The sequence below is a fragment of the Malaclemys terrapin genome, chromosome 10, assembly GCF_027887155.1.
Source record: "Malaclemys terrapin pileata isolate rMalTer1 chromosome 10, rMalTer1.hap1, whole genome shotgun sequence".
Taxonomy (NCBI): domain Eukaryota; kingdom Metazoa; phylum Chordata; order Testudines; family Emydidae; genus Malaclemys; species Malaclemys terrapin.
In genome coordinates this window covers 47466283-47486375 of record NC_071514.1, presented here as the reverse complement: position 1 = coordinate 47486375, position 20093 = coordinate 47466283, and the positions used below count along the sequence as shown (strand labels likewise).

Genomic DNA, 20093 nt, shown 5'->3' with positions numbered 1-20093 from the left:
CAAGCTCTGGACAGGACCAGAGACACCAATACAGAATTCTATTTTATTCTATATAGGTTCTTATGCCACCCACATCACTGTAGCATCTGAGCACCTTGTATTAAGTGACGTGACTCACATCTGTCATGTGTCATTTACTCTCCCGCATCCTTTCCCCAGGGGGAGAACTTTGTGTGCAGAGGAGTGTTTTGTTTTGGTAGGGTTTTTATATTTGGACATGCCACTCTTTGTTTATACCAGAGCAGGCAAGAATGAAGATGTGCACCTGGTCCTTGAAGAGGAAGGTGGTGAGGTTTGTGCTGGTCCTTAGAAAGGCCTGTTCTCCAGGTATTTCTAGTTCAGTTGGAGAAAGGAAGAATGGTGATATATATGCTGAAGGCTACCCGCTAACTGCAGCCAACTCTCCTTGTGAAATCTCGGTCCCTCGGGAGGGCTCCCCTATGTTTATCCACTGTGTTATATTAGCTAGAAAGTCAGTGGTTATTAACAGGTCTCATTGAAAGATCAGATAGTTTGGAGAGAACTTAGATTTTAGGCATTCAGCTAAACCATACCTTATGAGGGTTGCTCATTGCTACTAACACACAGACACCTTGTTCCTATTGTGGGCCATGCCGGCATCCCCTCCTCAGCACCATCCATCCCTCTCCTATCTTCCTGGCACAGGCCTTACCTCCAAGCCGGTGTAATTCATTCCAGCATAACGCGGGATGAGGCTGCCTTTACGAACAAGCGTAGCGTACAGACTTGTCCCCAAGGGGTCCTTCTTCCTCGGCTGTTTGAGGAGGAGACAAAACCACAGGATGGAATGAGTGCCAGACTATAAAACAAGAAGCGTTGTGTATATAAATAGTCTGGGCTGCAGTGTGGTGGCACAGAGCTGCCATAACTGACAATAAAGCAGCAAGTGATAATTAAAGCTCACTGTCCCCTGGAGCCTTTCCAATAAGATCAATATAATAAATCATTCTGCTTTTGCATTTAAATATTTAATAATCTGCATACACAATGGCCACTAACTTCCTGATCCTTCTTGGGGTGGCGCGAGGCGGGGGAGGGGATGGAGAAGAATGGAGAAAAAGAAACATACTTGTATTAGCTGAGAGGGGTGTGATTTTTTGGCTGGGGTAAAGTGAGTTTGTGAGGCCTTAGTTCCACCTACAGTTACCTGTGAAACTTACTTAATTGGGACCTTCCTGCCAGTCGTTCAAACAATAAAGCATGGCACCCACATTATTCTGTGTTGTATTTTTCTGTGAGTCTGCAATGGGTCTGAAAACAGGAACAAGGCTTATTTGAGAGGAAAACAGGATGATCCCTTGACGGCTGTGTAAATATCTGATATTTCAGAGGATGCAACTTTAACTCACAAAAAATAGCTGAACAGCTCTTGTGCCAGGTTAGTCTTTCTGGAGCTGGGTGTCTTGTGGTTAGGGTGTAGGACAAGCGCAGTCCATCTGAGTGCCAGCCCCAGTTCTGATACTCACTAGCTATGTGACCTTGGGCAAGGTTATTTACTGTAATCTCTCTGGGCACATATACAGCAGAGCTACCTGGCATGCTGTGTGGCCCTCACAACAACCTTGTAGTACACCAGGCATTCACAAATGATCCCAGAAGTGCACAGGCAATGTCACCATGATGCATATTAGTCCCGCTCTGAGTAAGGCTAACCACTATGTGGCCTTTCTCTGTGCCAGTCCCTCACCAGGGTGAACAGAGATCGCTGGCATAACAGCCCCAGTGATGCGAACAGTCCTGTCACTGCTGCAATAAGTAATTTTTGTTAGCTCAGTTACTGCTACCCTCACATGCTCAGTCCCTTAATTGTCCCATCTTCACAATAATATATCAACCCTCCTTATCCTTATTCGTGTACCTTCCCTGGGAATTCTAACTGTACGTCCTCAACATCTCTGGTTCAAAAACAAATGGCCAGCAGGAAAGCACAGAAATTTGCCAAGGTACAGAAGTTGTTACCTTTATTTTAGCCCTTGAAATTTCAAAGGATGGATGCGCTACTGATGTAGCTATTAACCCGAGTCTGATTTTCATTCTAGTGGATGCTAAGCACTGTGGAAATCCCAGAGCAGGCCTGGGGCAGGTTGAAATGTTCTAAAGATTCTGATAAACTTGAGATCCAGGAAAAGATAGAAAGGTCTTCTTGGCTATGCTAAGGGACTCATACCAAGTGTTCTAATTCGAGGAGGAGGAAAACGAGGTCCTCTTTTGTCCCTGGAAGATACTAGCCCGACCGCCCTTGATTGTGTAAATAAATTATAAATTGGAGATATCCCATCTCCTAGAACTGGAAGGGACCTTGAAAGGTCATTGAGTCCAGCCCCCTGCCTTCACTAGCAGGACCAAGTACTGATTTTGCCCCAGATCCCCAAGTGGCCCCCTCCAGGATTGAACTCACAACCCTGGGTTTAGCAGGCCAATGCTCAAACCACTGAGCTATCCCTCCCCCCAAATGAATAACCCTACTTTGATACTGCAGCTGGCATGTGTGTGTGTTTGTGCATGTGTGTGTGTGTGACAAAGTACATTGAAAGAAAAGGTCTCAGCATAATGTGCAGATCAATCATGCTGTTCTTTAACAGCTATACCACAACAATTTACTCCTCCCTAAACTCCACCATAACTAATACAGGTCATTAATAAATCATGAGAAAAACCAATGCAGCAAACCATTCCCTATGTAATCTCACCATCACAGAGCACATAAAGGCACCTCCTGGCAGCACCTGCTAATAGTTATTACTCCATTGATACGCCCACCCTATTTCATGACAGCAAAGTCACTCATTATGCAAATTATGAGAATGGCATACAGAATAACGGTCATGGTTTTCCACACAGACAGAGAAATTCACTAACACAGCAATAAATGGCTCCTATTGCTGTTCAGTGGGGACAAAGTCCCACTCTGCCACTCTGGAAAAATTCAGAGCTTTTAAAAATGCTCCAGTCATGCACTTTGTCTGGCCACTCTAAGTATGGGTCCTTCACGCTGCCCCCTTCTCCCTCCCATATGCCCTCACCTGGCCCCCACCGCCTTTTCCACATGCCCCACTTGGGCCCTGCCTCCCCTCCTTTATGCCCCCACCTAGTCCCCCACTTCTCCTCCCTGATACCCTCACTCAGCCCCTTCTTCCCCCCCATCCCCATCTCCCTTCCCAATTGTGCATCCCTCACTACCTGTCCCATTCACCTGCATGCAGTCCTTGCCTCCCCTTCCACTCATAATTGTCTAACGTCCCTGTGACAGGTTCAGCAAGGGCTTACACGGAGAAATAATATTAGAGACACACAATATTTTAGCTTTGTTTACTGCAACATATAAGCTGGAAACATGCAAAGGAGCTAACCACACAGAACCAGGTCTCGACAAATCCCCAGCGAGTTCTCTGTAAACCTGTTTGAGAACCTGTGTCTACAACACAGGAGACCTGGGTTCTAGTCTTGACTCTGCCATTGGTCTACTGGGTGACCTTGGGCAACTAGTTCCTTTCTCTGTGCCTCAGTTTCCCTATCTGTAAAATCAGGATAAGGATGCTGACCACCTCCATAAAGCTCTTTGAGATCTATTGATGAGAGCTAGGGATTATTTAATTAATATTCACAATGCCCTTTGGGGTCCTTGGAAAGACAGCACTAGGAAGGGGCAGAGTGCTGGGATTTGCTTGCAGTGTTTGCAAATCTCAGTCTCACCTGTGTTCTTGTCTCCCAGAAGGCCAAATTAGAAAGGGCACTTCAGAGTTTGACATCATTTTTCATTATTTCCTAACACACTCATTTCCAGGAGAAAAAAAACACATTATTTCTCTCTTCTAAAGAGGCCACAGGAGCACTCTATTTGCTTGTCTCCTTTAGTGCATTCTCCAACTTGTGAGACTTTGAAAATCTTAAACTGTTTCCCAGTGGGGATTACAATGGTTACACAAGATTTCCTTTACCTGACCTCAGCCAACTCAAACTAAGCAAGTCTTGTGCAAGTCTGTTTGTTTAGAAGCCTGGAATTAGATACCATGGGATGTGTGCAGCGTAAGTTTATGATTACTAATTTTTATTATTTATATTGCGGTAAGTCCCAGGAGCCCATCATGGACCAGGACCCCATTGTGCTAGGTGCTGCACAAACACAGAACAAAAGACAGTCCCTGCCCCAAAAAGCTGCCAATCTAAGTATAAGACAAAGGACACCAGGTGGAGACTGACAGAAAATCCAGACTGCCTGCCCAATGGACGAATGGATGGATGAAGTGGCAGTGAAAAAATTTGACTCCCCCATACCCACATGTCTCAGGGTGCAAATTAGTTGGCCAATGCTCACCAGCACCAGTCTCAAGTGGTAGTGGTGAAACGATCGGAGGTACCTCACAGGAATCTTGTAGCTCACTAGCACCTCCTTGGTGATTTTGTCGGCCACAGTCAGGATCACAGCTGGAAGGGAAAGAGCAGAAATACACATAAGCAAGTACAAGGACTTAGGGGAGGCTTAGAACTACTCCGCATTGCTGACCAAGACTGGTGTTCGAAGACAAGAGGCCAGATTCACCCCAGGATCTGTCATCACTAGAGGAGGCAGCAGAAAGTCTGCCAGGATGTGGAGGGGTTGTGGTGTTGCAAGAAGCTGCAACCTCCTCTCCACCAAGAGGGGTGAAGGGGGCCAGCCCTGCTCCAAAAGGGGTGGTCAGGAAGGAAGGGGTGTATCCACGGGGGCTGGGAGATGTTCTGATTCTGTGCATCTCTGCAGCAGCCTTCACTAACCGGGCTCCTATAGAGTCCTGTCTGTAACCAACCAGCTCCCCACGCCCATCAGAAATCCCTGAGAGAGGTTGGCAGTGCCACCATCTACCCTTCCCTCAGGGAGAACACCCCAAGGGCACACAGGCCCAGACTGAGGCACTGGCTTTAATGGATCTAACCCCTGTGGGTTAAACAATATTGAGAAGCAACAAAGTCCATATTCCAGGTTTGTCAGAGAGGCCTGACACTGAAGCCCTTGAAAAGCTGGTACAAGTGTGGTTTAGATTTTTTTAAGAATATAGGATTTGCCTTGATCCATCTAATCTGCCTCCTTGTCTCTGGCAATGGCCAGTACTTAGTAGTTCAGGGAGAAGTGAGAAACTGCTATAATGCACCTAGACAACCATGAAGTCCTTTACGTGGGATGAGGGAGAATTCCTTCCTGACCCTCCCAAGTGATCAGTTTATACCTTGAAGCATGAGCTTTGATGACAATTATTATATGATCCATGGCTGCAAACGTTTTGGTTTATGAGCTCTTTGGCCAGGCAAGAATAGCGAAATCCTAGCCTTTCTCCTCCATGCCTCCTGCACCAGCTCTACACCTGAGACTGGGAATGAAGCTGTTCTTCACTGGTTGAAGAACCCGCCATGATGGCCCTTTATACCTCCTCCATCCCCCATGTGAGGCTTCTTTATGCCACGATGTAAACCATAGTCAGGGCTGTTAAAGAAATGTCACATGGGGTTTGTAATTGTGTTTTAACATGTGTCAGCTAACACAACGGTAAAGTCTAGTGTTGACAGAATGCAAACATTCACATCCCATCCACTCCGGAAATCACAAAGGGCGAGGGAGTTAAAACCCAATGAAAAACTCCAGCACAGACAAGTTCTGTGTGATTAAAATAAATACATCGGAATTAGAGTCTAGTGTTGGCAATTCCTCCCTCTTCCCTGAGCGTCCCTGGATTAGTTCAGCACCAGGAACAGCACCTCGCCACATGCATGACCCTGGGATGTCCTCAACATTTAACATCACCCAAAGCAGAGGGGCTGCTCCGTGCCCCATGGCAGAATACAAGCAGGCAACCATGCAGTGGGTTCTGCCTGCCAGTTGGAAGGGTTTTTGCACAGGCTTGGAGCAGACTGAAGCAGAGGTTGCTACCGATGGCTGGCAGAGGAACAAGCAATGAAAGTACACATCCAGTGGCCTCATATCCACCTGGCACTGGTGCATGGGAGCAGCTGCTGTTCCAACCTAAAGGACATACAGCCTGTCCGCAGCATGGGGAGGTGGATTTTTCACCTTCAGTTCTGGAGTAGCAGCCCTTGGAATTAAGCCTTCTGTTTAGGCACATAACTGGTGCTGTTTGGGCAGCCATAGGCTCCCCTCACACCACCTCTCCCGTAGACCTCACTCCTGACCATCTCTGTGGCAGAGAGGGCAGTTCATCCCCCAGGCACATTTATCCCCTGGGCCTCTCCACTAGGATGCAACGGCCTGATGTTATTCACTCCAGGGTGCTGAAGGAGTTAGCTGAATAAATCTCGGAGCTTCTGGCAATATTATTTGCAAACTCATGGATGACAGGAGAGGTCCCAGAAAGTGCCCATCTTTAAAAAGGGGGAAAAGGAGGAGCCAGGGAACGAACTATAGACCAGTCAGCCTGACCTCAATACCTGGGAAGCTACTAGAGCAATGTATAAAACATCCCATTTGCGAATACCTGGAGGATGGAGGGGTGATCATTACCAGGCAGCATGGATTTACTAAGAACAAATCATGCCAAACCAGCTTGACTTCCTTCTTTGGCAGGGTAACTGGTTTGGTGGATGGGGAAATGTGGTGGACATAATATACTTGGACTTCAGCAAGGCTTTTAACACAGTCCCACATGACATTCTGATAAGTAAGTTGGAGAAATGCGGGCTTGGCAGAATTACCATTAAATGGATACATAATTGATTAAACAACCACAAACCAAGAGTAACTATTAATGGAATGATGTCAGAGTAGAAGGAGGTCTCAAGTGGGGTTCCATGAGAGGTCTGATGTGGGTCTGGTGTTATTTAACATCTTTATTAATGACCTGGCTGTAGGAATAGAGAGCATACTGATCAAATTTGCAGATGACACAAAGCTGGGGAGGGGTTGCCCATACTTTGGATGACAGAGTTAAAATTCAAAGGGATCTTGATAAATTGGAGAACTGGGCTATAGAGAACAAAATGAAATTCACTAAAGACACATGTAAGGTGCTACACTTAGGGAAGAAAAACCAAATGCACAAATACAGGATGAGTGAAAACTGGCTTAGCGGCAGCACTGCTAAGAAGGATCTGGGAGTTGTGGTGGATCACAACCTCAGCATGAATCAGCAATGTGATGCTGTTGCAAAAAAAGCTAATAAAATTTTCAGTTGCGTTAACTGAGGCATAGCATGCAAGTCACGGGAGGTGATAGTACCACTCTACTCAGCTCTGGTTAGGCCTCAGCTGGAGTATATTGTGTCCAATTTTGGTCACCAATGTATAGAAAGGATGCAGAAAAACTGGAAAGGATCAAAGGGGAGTGATAAAGATGATCAGAGGGATGGAACACAAGCCATATGAGCAAAGGCTGAAGGAACTGGGTATGTTTGGTTTGGAAAAGAGGAGATTAAGGGGGGATATGATAGCAGTCTTCAAATACTTGAAAGGCTGCCATAAAAAAGGTGGAGAAAAGTTGTTCTCTTTTACCACAGAGGGCAGGACAAGGGGCAATAGGTTCAAACTACAGCATAGCAGATGTAAACTTAAATCTGAGGAAAAACTTCCTAACTGTAAGCACAGTAGGACAGTGGAACAGTCTGCCTAGAGAGGTCATGGAAGCTCTTTCGCTGGAGGGCTTCAAAAGGTGGCTGGGTAGCCATCTGTCTTGGATGGTTTAGACACAAATCCTGCATCTTGACTAGATGACCCTTGTGGTCCCTTCTGCCCCTACGGTTCCATGATTCTCTGGTTATAACAGTACTGCTCCAGGGCCTTGCCTTGCACTAGTGCCTTTCACCTCGGATGTTCCCAAAGTGCTTTGCAGTTATACAGGGATCCCTCCATCAGCCACCCAGCTCCTAGTTGGTAAGAGAAGCACGCCCCTTGCTGCATAGCTGGACTACAGTTTTATACATTGTTAGGAGGGGACTTGACTGTGCCCAGAAAAGTAGGTACTTCCAGGGCTAGCAGGCAGTGTAGGGATGCAGAATGGAATTACTCACCCTGGAACTGGGTCAGAATTCCAGAGTAAACACCTCAACTCTTTGAAACAGCACCTGGGCGTATTTTAGGGTGATCAGTGCTCAGGGCCTGTTTTATGTCCCATCCAAAAGCCAGCACTTCAGACAGCACAATACTCCATTGGGGGCACGGAACAATGCTGACTCAGAGGGAAGATAGCCATCAACACCACTTCTTGGTGGTTTCTAAAGCAGGCGTCTCCTCTGAGACCCTACCCAGTCCAGATCCTGTTTACAATGGACACCATGCTGGCTCCCAGTCCAGAGCGGGGATGGCTACAGGCCATTTCCCTTGAAAGCCCTGCTCTGGGGAGGCCATGCAAACTGAATCCCATCAGTCGCTAGGGAAGCATGAAGCTTGATAATGGCTTGGAGAATACAATACTTGCAGCCAGACCCCATTTGCTGCCCTAATGCACAAGTCAGGCCAAGCTCAGCTGCATTGTGAGAGCTCACTGACCTGATTAGACAGCTCTGAGGCAGGGGAGGCCCTTGCTTTGTGTCTCCATGAAAGAAACATGCCTCATTAACTCCCAGCTTTGTCTTCCCCTGGTAGGGCTCCTTTGTGTCTCAAGTCACTTGAAGGAGTGGAGAGGCCTGTTTGGCATGTTGGACCTGTCACCCGAAGAATGGAATCTTGCCTCCCCTATCATTAACTTGGTCTTGCTTTCTGCTCACCCCCATCATCACAGCAACAGCCTACTGCCACTTCCCCTGAAGGGATAACCCCCCTCGCACATCCCTCTTCACTTTCCTTGATAAACCACTGATTTAACCCCTTCGGTGACCCCAGTTTAACCCTATGGTATCGCAGCAATGTCTGGTGCCCCCAGAAGAACCAGAGGGAGAAAACCACAAACCTGACTCCTTTGTCAAAGGCAAATCAATGAAAACCACCCCACATCTTGTTATGTTGCCATTTACACTTAGCTCTCCCTACCACCAGCCTAATTACTGATTGCACTGATGGACAATTTAACTCTTCTCTCCACAAGGTCCCAGTGCAGTGAAGCATTGAAGCACGTTCTTAAGTCCATCCCAGTTCAGCAAAGCACTTAACCTTAAGCATATGCCTAAAGTTAAGCACGTGCTGAAGTGCTTTGCCAAATAGGCATAGATTGCTGAATTGAGGTAACAGAGTCTCCTCTCACCCTGCCTTTCCATCCTCTGACTGGAGTTATATGTTTTTCTGCTGTTACTTTTAAAAGACAGCTCAATATATATGCAGATTGTTTTTCTCAGAGACCTTTGTGGAAAGAGAAAGGACTTGCCATTTAAGTTGTAAGTGATAAAACACTCTGTCCCACATTAAAGCCAATCTGTTCCACTAGTCGTCTTTGATATCGGATCACACTCCGCCCCTTGGTGAGCCCTCAGAGTGCAAACAGGATGGTAAATGAGGTGACTACTCCAGTGCTTACTTTGTAATGAAAGAGGTGTTGGGGCTCAAGCAATTATTTTACATTCATAACTGATGCAGCAAACCCAGAGGTGCTGGACTATGAACTGCCAAGCCTAGAGGTGCCGGGGCTCAGGCCTGGCAAGCCGCGGCACAAATTAAGCACTACCTCATATCTTGGGTAGAAGAGAGGCAAGAACCCAGCCACAGAGGAAAAGAAAGAGAATAGAAGGCCGAGAAAACAGAAAATACTTTAAATCATGGCAAAATAGTTTACTCTAGTGTATGTTCATTACAATTTGATCCTGCAGGGTGCTGAACACTCTGACCCCAACGTAACAAAGCACTTGAGCACGTGCTGAACTGGAAGCATGCAAATAGCCTCACTGAAGTCACTAGAATTATTTGTGTGCTTTACTGGATCAAGCCTTCTAAAACAGCAACTCACCGAGTCCCTACCTGCACGTGCACACACCTCCCTGAGGGTTGGGGCTGGATCTGGAAGGTATTGGTTTGAGCTGCCTTCTTTGATGACAGCTGCTTTTTGTAGAGCAGAGTGGTTGACCTGGCTACTTGACTGTATCATTTTAAAGTGATGGCAGGGCTTTAGGAAGGGTGCATCTTCATGTGTTTTATTTAACTAGCTATCCAACCACCCACCCACCTCTGGAACAGCACTTCTTATCAGCTATGTCTATATGTGGAGCTGGAGGGCAAATCCCAGCTCAAGGAGTGGAGTGGCAGGATGGGCTAACTGCCCTGAGTACATAGACATTCCCAAACATAGCATGCATTTGAAGTGGCTAGCTGATCCCACCACTCATGCTGCCGTGGCTACACTCTATTTTAAGAGACTAGCACTATCAGAGCTCGCACAGTCTGTCTCCTCCAGCTGGGAATCACACCCCTAGCTCCAAGTGTAGATATGTTCCAGGAGTTTTGCTTGAGAAAGATCTGCAGGACTGGGCTCAGGATAGCCTGCAAAGAGAGCGCAATCAGATTTGTTAAACAGAAATCCTTGGTTGCTAAAGTTATTGCACTTCCACGGGGAGCTCCTTGCAGGTATGAGTTCAAAGGTTTCATTTTTTTCTCCAATGGGAGCAAATTCAGTTGCCAACACCTATCTCTGAGGCTAGAGACTTGTGACTGGGATGGAAGACAAAACTCAAGAGCAGGGAACAGATCCTCAGCACCTAAGAGGGTGTGGTGCTCTGAGTCATTTAAAAGTAATTTTGAAAAACGATTTGAAAACCCAGAGCTTAACAAGTCATCATCACATAAACTAGGATAAGATGAGAGGAAGAACGGCCCAGGGGTTAGGGGGACAGCCTGGGAGTTGAGAGCTGGGTTGAATTCCCTGCTCTGCCACAGACTCCCCTGTGGAACCCTGGTGCCTCAATTCCCACTGTGTACAATGGAGATAACAGCACAGCCCTGCCACATTCAGCTATTGGGAGGATAAAAACATTGAAGATGGGGAGTTGCTCAGATACTAAGATGAGGGGGTACAGAAGTACCAACGATAGATAAGTAGGATAATTACACTCCCCACAAATTATTCAAAATTAATCCAATCAGGGGATTATAAATACCTCTCCTTTCTAAGTAGGATAATACACATCTGGGAAGCACTGCAAGACAGAAATGTATCAGGACTACGAGAGACTGTGCATTCTTGCCTTATACCTTGACGGGGCTTGGTCCTGCAAGGTGCTGAACACTCAACCAGCAAAGCCCAGGCTTAAATTTAAGCACATATATAATGCCATTAATGCCAATGGGGCTACTGATGTGCTTAGTGTTGGGCACAAGTTTAAATGCTTTGCTGGATCAGCTCTGCACCTTTCACAGTTAAGCCCTCACTGCACACCTCAGCAGTACTGCTCTCTCACTGTATACAAGTGTATGTGGCTCTTTAAATAGGAGTGACTGTTTTGTATCAAAACCTGTAGCCATGTTGTCACTCCAGAGTCACTTCAAGGGGCATGATTTTGAGGGCCAATGTTTAGTGCTTTCTGAAAAGCAGATCCCTTGAAGGTATCCCAAAAACGGAGCCACCCGAAATGACGAGTCACTTAAAGATATTGACCTTGTGCCCTAATCCTGCAATGGGCACTTGCACACACTGGTGTTTGCTCCTATGGAGCTCAGCAGAGGATTGAGGCCTTGTACTGCCTCTTATCTGAAACAGGATCGTGTGGGCTACAATATTTTTAAGCAGTATTGTCCTTGCTGGGGCAATAGGTTTTGGTAGAAAAAAACCCTAATAATTTGACTGGCCAGTGACTAAGATAAGGTGATATGACCCTCTAACCTTAACAAACAAAGGCTAGGTTTGAGGTAAATCACGTCAGCCTCATTGGGGCAACAAGGTATTTTAAACTGTCTAATGAACCCTACAGAAAATAGACTTCTTAGTTTCCAGGGAGAATGATTTTTCCTTGGGTTGCTTCTGGAGAGCTACACATATCCACATTTAGAGGCTTTAAAGCCAGTAAAGGCTTATCCCTGACATCAACCAAACATCATCAAACCAACCTAATAACCCAAACAGCAATCGTTTTATGCTATATATCTCACCTCCAAGCATATATAGATATAGTTACACACAAAGAGTGCCAGATCCTCAGTTGGTGTCACTCCACTGAAGTCAGCAGAACTATGTTGATTTTCACCAGAGGAGGATCTGGCAGATATTTTAGTCTCTCTTTGCACCCCCATTTCCTGTTAGCCTAAGGCAGTTAAGTACAGTAAGTACGTCAAATGTTTTTTATTTCACTTAAGCAGCAGCATTAATAGAATTACATGTAATGCTATGACTAATTTCCACTCGGGTTCAGCATTCATTTTCCAAGCATCTGATTTTAATCTAATCACAAACTCTAATGCCATTAACATTATTATAACTGTATACTTAACTACATTGTGATTGAAACAATCAAGCCACAAGGCTTAACCATCACTGCAGCAGGGAAGCTTCTAATTAGTAATGATTGAAAAATAATCAGGCATGCTGTGGAGCAGAATTGAGGGGGACTGGCAAAGCTGTGGTGGGTGCTGAGATTGGAACCATACCAGGTCAGGATTCAGGTACACTGACATTGCTGTGTGCAGAGCCAGGAATGGATTAGCAGGTACGCTGCAGATCCACAGAAATTGATTTCCACAGCTATGGGGGAGTCCCAGAACACTGTTTCATAATAGGACTGAAATGCGTTGGCAGAGCTATTCATGGGCCAATTTACAGGGGCTGATTTTCAGAGGTGCGGAACTTCCACAGCTCTCATTGACTTCAACTGGAGTTGTGGGTGTTCAGCATTTTTAAAAGTCAGACCCAGACCTGAATGAGGACCCAGAACTACAACAGAAGATTGTGGCAAGTCAGCATTGAGCAGTGTTAGCAGGGCTGGGTGAGGGAGACAGGGGTGGAGTAGGAGAATGAGTACACAGTTTATGGTGCACCGTGGGAATTCAGAGGAAAGTGTGCATAACATGCCTGAACCCTATTTGGCTTTACCCACTACTATCAATGTGCTACTTGCACTACAAGTGTGGATGCCATAATAAGATAAGTCCAAATGGTAAGGGATGCAACTCTATGCTCTGGGTGTCCCTAGAACTCTGTTTGTCAGAAGCTGGGTCTGGATGACAGGAATCACTCAGTAACTGTCCTGTTCTGTTCATTCCCTCTGAAGCACCTGGCATTGGCCAGTGTTGGAAGACAGGATACTGGGTTAAATGGACCATTGGTCTGACCCAGTATGGCCGTTCTTATGTTCTTAAGCACACCATCCTGATTCTTTCCAAAACCAGAATATAAAACTGTATTGAACTTCTGTCTTGTAGGGCGCTGTATTGGGGCTCAGGAGACATGGGTTCTATTTCCATGGTTACCACTGGCATGCTGGGTGCCCTGAGGCAAATCACGTCACAGCTCTGTGCCTCAGTTTCCCCATCTGTAAAATGGGGATCAAGAGACCGACCTCCTTTGTAAAGTACTTTGAGATCTATTGATGAAAAGTTCGATATGAGAGCTTAACTTTGCAACCGTATATCATGGGTGGAATTTCTTCCTGTCCCTAGCTGATGATCAGCTCATGCCCTGAAATATAAGGATAGTTAACAATTGTATACATAGCTACACTTAAGGGGCCTGATTCCTAAGTGCCTTGCTTTGGGAAGTCATTAGCAAATGTGTAGTGGGATGGTTCTGAGCTGGTCGCATTAGCACAGGTGTAAGTGACTGGAGAATCAGGCCATCTCACTGATATTCACCTTTCCCTCACCACTACCCACTGTTCAGCTCTCTTCGGAAACCATACCTTCATGGCCTGCATCTTCTGCATCAATTTCCATGGTCACCTTCTCCTCCCAGGTTGGAGAGTGCGTAGGCTCAGAGGACACATGAGTCACCCCCTGGGCTTCCGATTTCTTCTCAACATCCGAGCTGCTTTTACTAAGAAAGAAGAAGAAAAAACAACCACTCAGCGTAACAGCAGGGGTACATCCACCTCGACATGCACAAAGCCTTGCAGTGAACTGAAGACATCAGAGGAACGAACGCCCCTTCCCTTCATGCCCAAGTCAGAGACTTAATGACTTATATTCATATAGCCTGTTCACCTCAAAGTATCCCAAAATGTATTACTGACTACAGGCCAAACTTATGCCTGGTATAACTCCACTAAAGTTAATGAATGAATCTGACAGGGTGTGTATATAAGGTTCATTTCTTCAATCTGCAAAATGCAGCCACCTCTGAGATGGAGCACAGCAGCAGTTTAACAGTGCATAGCAACACTTCAGGTGAAGAAGTGAAGAATTTTTCCAAATGAAACCTGAAGGGGGATTTAAATAATCCAGAATGCAATTACCACTGAGGGACATTTGCTAGCACTCCTAATCTTGCGATGAGAGCTCTGGGATACTGAATGACCACAAAATCCATGGGATATGTGACTAACCACAAAAGACACAGAGTTCTGTTTTAAATCTGTAGCTGTAGTGTTACAGCATAGACCCTTAATACAGAGACAGAAGGGGTTCTTCTGTTGCTCTAGTAAATCCACTGCTCAGAGAGGTAGTAGCTAGATGAATGGAAGAATTATTCTGTCAAACTGGTGGTGTCTACAACGGCACTTAGGTTAGCTCACTACACTGCACAGGGCATGCCATTTTCCACATCACTGAACAATGTAGTGAAACCGACGTAACTTTGTAATGTAGCCAGCCCTGGGATACTTTAACTCAGTCCAGCACCCTCTAACCTCAGGCTGAAGGACTTGTTCCATGCTGATGAAAAGGGAGAGTGCTACCTGCTGAGGCACCAAAACACTTCCTGTTGGACTTTTCCAGTTCTCGCAGGTCTTCCCTAACAGAGCGAAGTGAAAGAGGAGTTTCATGCCAGATCAACATATACTGTCCACATCTAAAAAGGCCACAACAGATCTAGCCATCATGAAGTTACAAAGAACAAACAAGTCCTGATTATAAACCCTTTAAAACGTCTGGTTCAGCACAACAGCAGAGAAGTTCTGCTGCCATTTAAAATCCCACACGAGAGCCAACTGGGCCATTGAGCTTTTCACCCTTAGGCCACCGATTCAGATCCAGCCTAGGTTGCTGGTGAATAAAAGACACAGGCCTCAATCCTGCCTTGACTTGCTTACTGGCCATCTCATGAGGATCTCAGTTGTTAGACTCAGAATGTGTTGGCATGTTAATGGAGGATGGAATCCAGTTCACTTTCCCATATCAGAACTGGCTCTGCTGGACTGACAGCAAAGCCAGAAGATAGAAGTCTAAGAAGCACATGGTGCAGATCTGCACAGTAAAATAAATCTACTAGAATAATAAAAACAGTGATTTGTGAATAATTTATATTTGATAACTGAGGGGAAAATGTGCTGGATAAATTGTTTACAAGTAATTCAAGCAGCTCGCAGGGTGAACAGTTTTCTGACCATGACCATGCAGTACATTTCCCCCCTAACATTTCAACACAGCAGGGTCATTGAGTTACCAATGACAGGAATAGATTTGCCATGCCAATACTAAAATAGATTTAATAAAACAGCAGAGCCCTCTGAGATGAAAGCTTGTCAAAGGTATATGCTACAGTGGGAGAGATAGCTCAGTGGTTTGAGCATTGCCTTGCTAAACCCAGGGTTGTGAGTTCAATCCTTAAGGGGGCCATTTAAGGATCTGGGGCAAAAAACTGCCTGGGGATTGGTCCTGCTTTGAGCAGGCAGTTGGAGTAGATGACCTCCTGAGGTCCCTTCCAACCCTGATATTCTATCATGAAGAGCAGTTGGGGTGCAATAGGGTTTATCTTCTGGCAGGTTTCTATAGTGTGTTGGTATCAGGGTTGAACAAAAAATTCCTAAAAATAATTTATTACAATAATTTAACCATTTTTCCCCAATAAAGAAAGAGGAACACCAAGTTTGGTTTGGGACAGAGGTAAATTTGGTTCTAATGACCTTTTGCTTTTCTCTGGTGCCATCTCACTCAAAGTGCACTATCAACAATAATTAATGTTACAAGACCCCTCGGCCTTTTGGCTAAGATCAAGTACCTGTTGCATAGATGGAGAATCTGAGGCACAGCAAGGGGAAATGAGTCACACGAGCTAGGATTAGAACCTAGTTCTTTTTTTCCCATTCTTAGTCCAGTAACTTGATCACTAGCTCCTGTTTCTTCTTGTAAAAGGTATATATATATATATATACACACACCTTATAGATTTTCAGGCCTGGTAGGCAGTCTTCTTCCAATGAGGGACAACAACTAAGTTTAGTTTGACATCACATGCCTGTTCCAGTTTGAGAAGGATTAGAAATGGTACCATTCCTGCTCCCCTTGCCAGCAACACTTCCAGTCATTCCCACACTCTCTGTCCCTCGTCCACAGCAGCAAAAATACAAGGATCACAAATAGGTGATGGGATCACACATAGGTTTGAGGGCTAATGCAAGGATCATGCCTTAATAAGGATGCTCTTGCCCATCCCACGCACAATATTTGTATAGCAATAGCGCCCAGGGGCCCCAGGAATGGACCAGGGCCCCATTGTGCTAGGTGCTGTAGAAACAAGACCCTTGCACCATGATTCTTTAGCTTTGGATGGTGCAGGGCAGGAGAAGATCAGCACAGAGATTGCCTAGCACTGTTCACTTTAAAGCTTCCTCCTCCACTCAAGAGTGTAGCAAGGAGCTGTGCTGAGCTTTCAGTTAGGCCTTATGTAATACCAGATACACGGCAGTAATCCCCACTAAATCGCAAACATCTACCCACTAAACCTGAGGTGTTTTGGAACAACAAATGGAGCCTACTTTCTGACAAGGATCCCTTAAGCCTTCCTAATGAATTGAGAGAGGCAAGCAAATTTCAATGCCCCCTTTCTTCCCTTCCTGCTCCTGCCTCCCCCTGTCCCTCATTAGGGCCGGTTTGATAATCCCCTCCATGGCTGCCTGGACAAGGTCCCTCTGGGGATCAGCACTAAATGTGGCAGTTTCTTAGGGTCACATGTACAGAAATCACCTCTCTGCCCCACTTGCCTCCCCTCCAAATGGATTAGAGTCACACTCCCTTCCTCCTCCCAGGACAGAGCAGGAGGCTAAGCCATTCCTGCTAATCCAGTGGTTCTCAAACTTTTGTACTGGTGACCCCTTTCACATAGCAAGCCTCTGAGTGTGACCCCCCCCCTAATAAATTAAAAACACTTTTTCATATACTTAACACCATTATAAATGCTGGAGGCAAAGCGGGGTTTAGGGTGGAGGCTGGCAGCTCGCGACCTCCCAGGTAATAACCTTGTGACCCCCTCAGGGATCCCAACCCTCAGTTTGAGAACCCCTGTACTAATTGAAATGGAGAAGGGGAGCTGCCTTCGTGCCTGGCCTACAGACATCTGAGGGTTTCCTGACACTTGGTCAGATTTGATTCCTGGAGCTGACAGTGAGAGTTAAAAGACTTCACCCCAGTAAGGAAAAGTTTAATCAGTGTGATGTTGTGTGCTGCACCAGAGCATGAACATTGAAGTACTGCACACTTAATATGTGCAACGTGCAGTGACAGGCTAGTTTGAGACTCCGTGCAAAGCTCATGAGGTCATAAGTGAAGCAAATCTCATAGTTCTCAACCTAATTTGTCTGCATCTCTAAATAGAGAACAATACTTGGCACAGTTGGGTGGGCCAAGTTCAAATGAAATCTAGACATGACTACCCTGTTTCCCCGAAAATAAGACAGTGTCTTATATTAATTTTTGCTCCCAAAGATGCGCTAGGTCTTATTTTCAGGGGATGTCTTATTTTTCAGAAATGAAAAATGCCTTATTATCGGTGGATGCCTTATTATCGGGGAGGTCTTATTATCGGGGGGATGCCTTATATTACAACGAGAGGCAAAACTGTAAGTAGGCCTTATTTTCGGAGGATGTCTTATTTTCGGGGAAACAGGGTAGTACAGCAAGGGTGGAGATCACAACTGATAACTGCCAGTGCCTACATGATTAGATGGAGGACAATACCAGGACTAGGTTCAGCAATGCAGTTAAGTATGTGCGTAAGTCCTATTGACTTCAGTGGGAACTAAGCATATGCTTAAAGTTATTATCAATCAATCAATCATCATCATGATCAAGGAAAATCTTAAAGGAATGTACCCTCCTGGCAGATCTGGCCTGACCCAGATCGATCTCTAGCTAGGTCTTTAAGACAGTTTGGCTGGATGTTCAGATTATGTTAGGGTTACCATATTTCCACAATCAAAAAAGAGGACACTGGGGGGCGGGGCGCAAAGCCCCACCATAGTCCACTCCCTCCCACTTCCCACCCCCTGACTGCCCCCCTCAGAACCCCACCCCCCCTGCTTCTTGTCCCCTGACTGCCCCGACCCTTATCCACTCGCATGGGTGGCAGGGTTGTAGAAATTTTGGTGGTGCCCAGAACCCACCCCCCCTACCTGCCTAAGGCTCTGGGAGGGGGGTTGGGTGGGGGGAGGAGGTCTGGAGTGCGGGTCCTGGGCTGGGGATTAGGGTGCAGGAGGGGTGCAGGGTGCAGGTTCTGGGATAGAGTTTGGGTGTTGGGTGCAGGCTCTGGGCTGGGGCAGAGGGTGGGTGTGCAGGAGAGGGTCAGGGGTGCAGGCTCTGGGATGGAGTTTGGGGGTGGGAGGCGGTGCAAAGGGAGGGGGTGCAGGCTTTAGGAGGGAGTTTGAGGGCAGGAGGGGTTGTGTGGAGAGGGGGTTTGGGAAGGAGTTTGGAGATAGGAGGGGATGCAGGGGTGAGGGCTGTGGGTCTGAGGATGAGGGGTTCATGATCCAGGAGGGGGGTCAGGGATGGAGCAGAGGATTAGGGTGTGGGGGAATGAGGGCTGGGGCTGAGGGGTTTGGGGTGTTGGAGAGGCTCAGGGCTAGGGTGGAAGGGCAGGGTAAGGGCAGCCTGTCTTCCCATTAGTAGATGGGGGACACTAGGACCCGGGGACAGCAGACAAGGGAGAGGCAGGCAAGGGGGGGGTTCATGGGGTGGAGGATGCGAGGAGGGGGGGTGGCATGTGGAGGCCAGGGACCCATTCAACACTCCCCCGCTCCCTGACTACCCCCCCTCCCGGACTCCCCTTACCATTCTGGCTCCACGTGTTTGCAAAACACGCTGCCCGGTGGGTTGGTTTGTGTGTTACACAGGGCTGCAATCAGAGGGACGGGGGAGCAGGGGAGGGCTCTGACTGCTGGAGGCCAATGGGAGTGGGTCAATCGGCCAAGACGCCCAATCAGCAGCCACACTCTGCATGGAAGGGAGGGAGGGAGGCGAGGGAGAAAAAAACCTGGGACATTTTAACCTTGTTACCAATTCCTCCTGGATGGCTATTTAGAGACACAAAAGCCGGACATGTCCGGGGAAATACGGACGGATGGTAACCCTAGTCTATGTCCATCACTGGTGACCTTATAATGCTGCCAAAGCTTTTGGTGTCTATGTGATCACCAACCGTGTAGTGTAAACACACTTTGTAATTCATTGAACTGCTATCCTAATAGAATGTCCATACCAAGATAGCTGACAAAATGCAACCAGAGCTGGGTCTGCCTACAAATATCTCTACTGCTGATCTTGTCCTGCCACTTAATACAGACGAGTGGACATAGACAAGCATACTATGCTCAGTCAAGGCCCAGTTAGGATAAAGTGGGGGGAATGTTTAAACAATGTCTGCCTATACTGAGAGTAAAGATGACTAGAGTGCCAGCCTGGGACTCAGGAAACCCAGGTTCATATCCTCCGCTCTGCCACAGACTTCCTGTGTGATCTTGGGCAGGTCACTTAGTCTCTCTGCGCCTCAGCTCCTATCTGTAAAATGGGAATAATAGCACTTCCCTACCTTGCTGGATTGTTGTGAGATGCTGGGATACTGTGGTAATGGGGCCATATAAACCCTTAAGATACAAATGGTACAGCTAGCTATGGTCAGTATTACCATTCCCTCCATTTCATTAGTATAAAAATTCACCTTAATGAAAAAAAAAAAGACACATCAATTTCCACAAAAGTTTAAAAGTAAAGGCTGCAGGAACTGACATTAGCAGAAGGGTCAGTAGTGAAATACTCTTAGTGCACAGACCTCATCCATATCTCCCAAGAGAAATGACGAAACTAGGGTTCATTTAAAA

At 46.4% G+C, this 20093-nt stretch overlaps 1 protein-coding gene across 3 annotated transcripts in view; it reads right to left on the bottom strand.

The window, feature by feature from the left end:
* Positions 1–20093, bottom strand: part of CCDC33 (coiled-coil domain containing 33) — a 316889-nt gene that overhangs the window by 183775 nt on the left and 113021 nt on the right. For all 3 annotated transcript variants that reach the window (XM_054042405.1, XM_054042406.1, XM_054042407.1), the window contains exons 4-6: positions 13749–13882; positions 4337–4446; positions 674–775 (exon numbers count right to left, since the gene is read on the bottom strand). In XM_054042405.1, coding sequence (XP_053898380.1) covers positions 674–775; positions 4337–4446; positions 13749–13882 — 346 coding nt within the window. The remainder of the gene's footprint in view (positions 1–673; positions 776–4336; positions 4447–13748; positions 13883–20093) is intronic.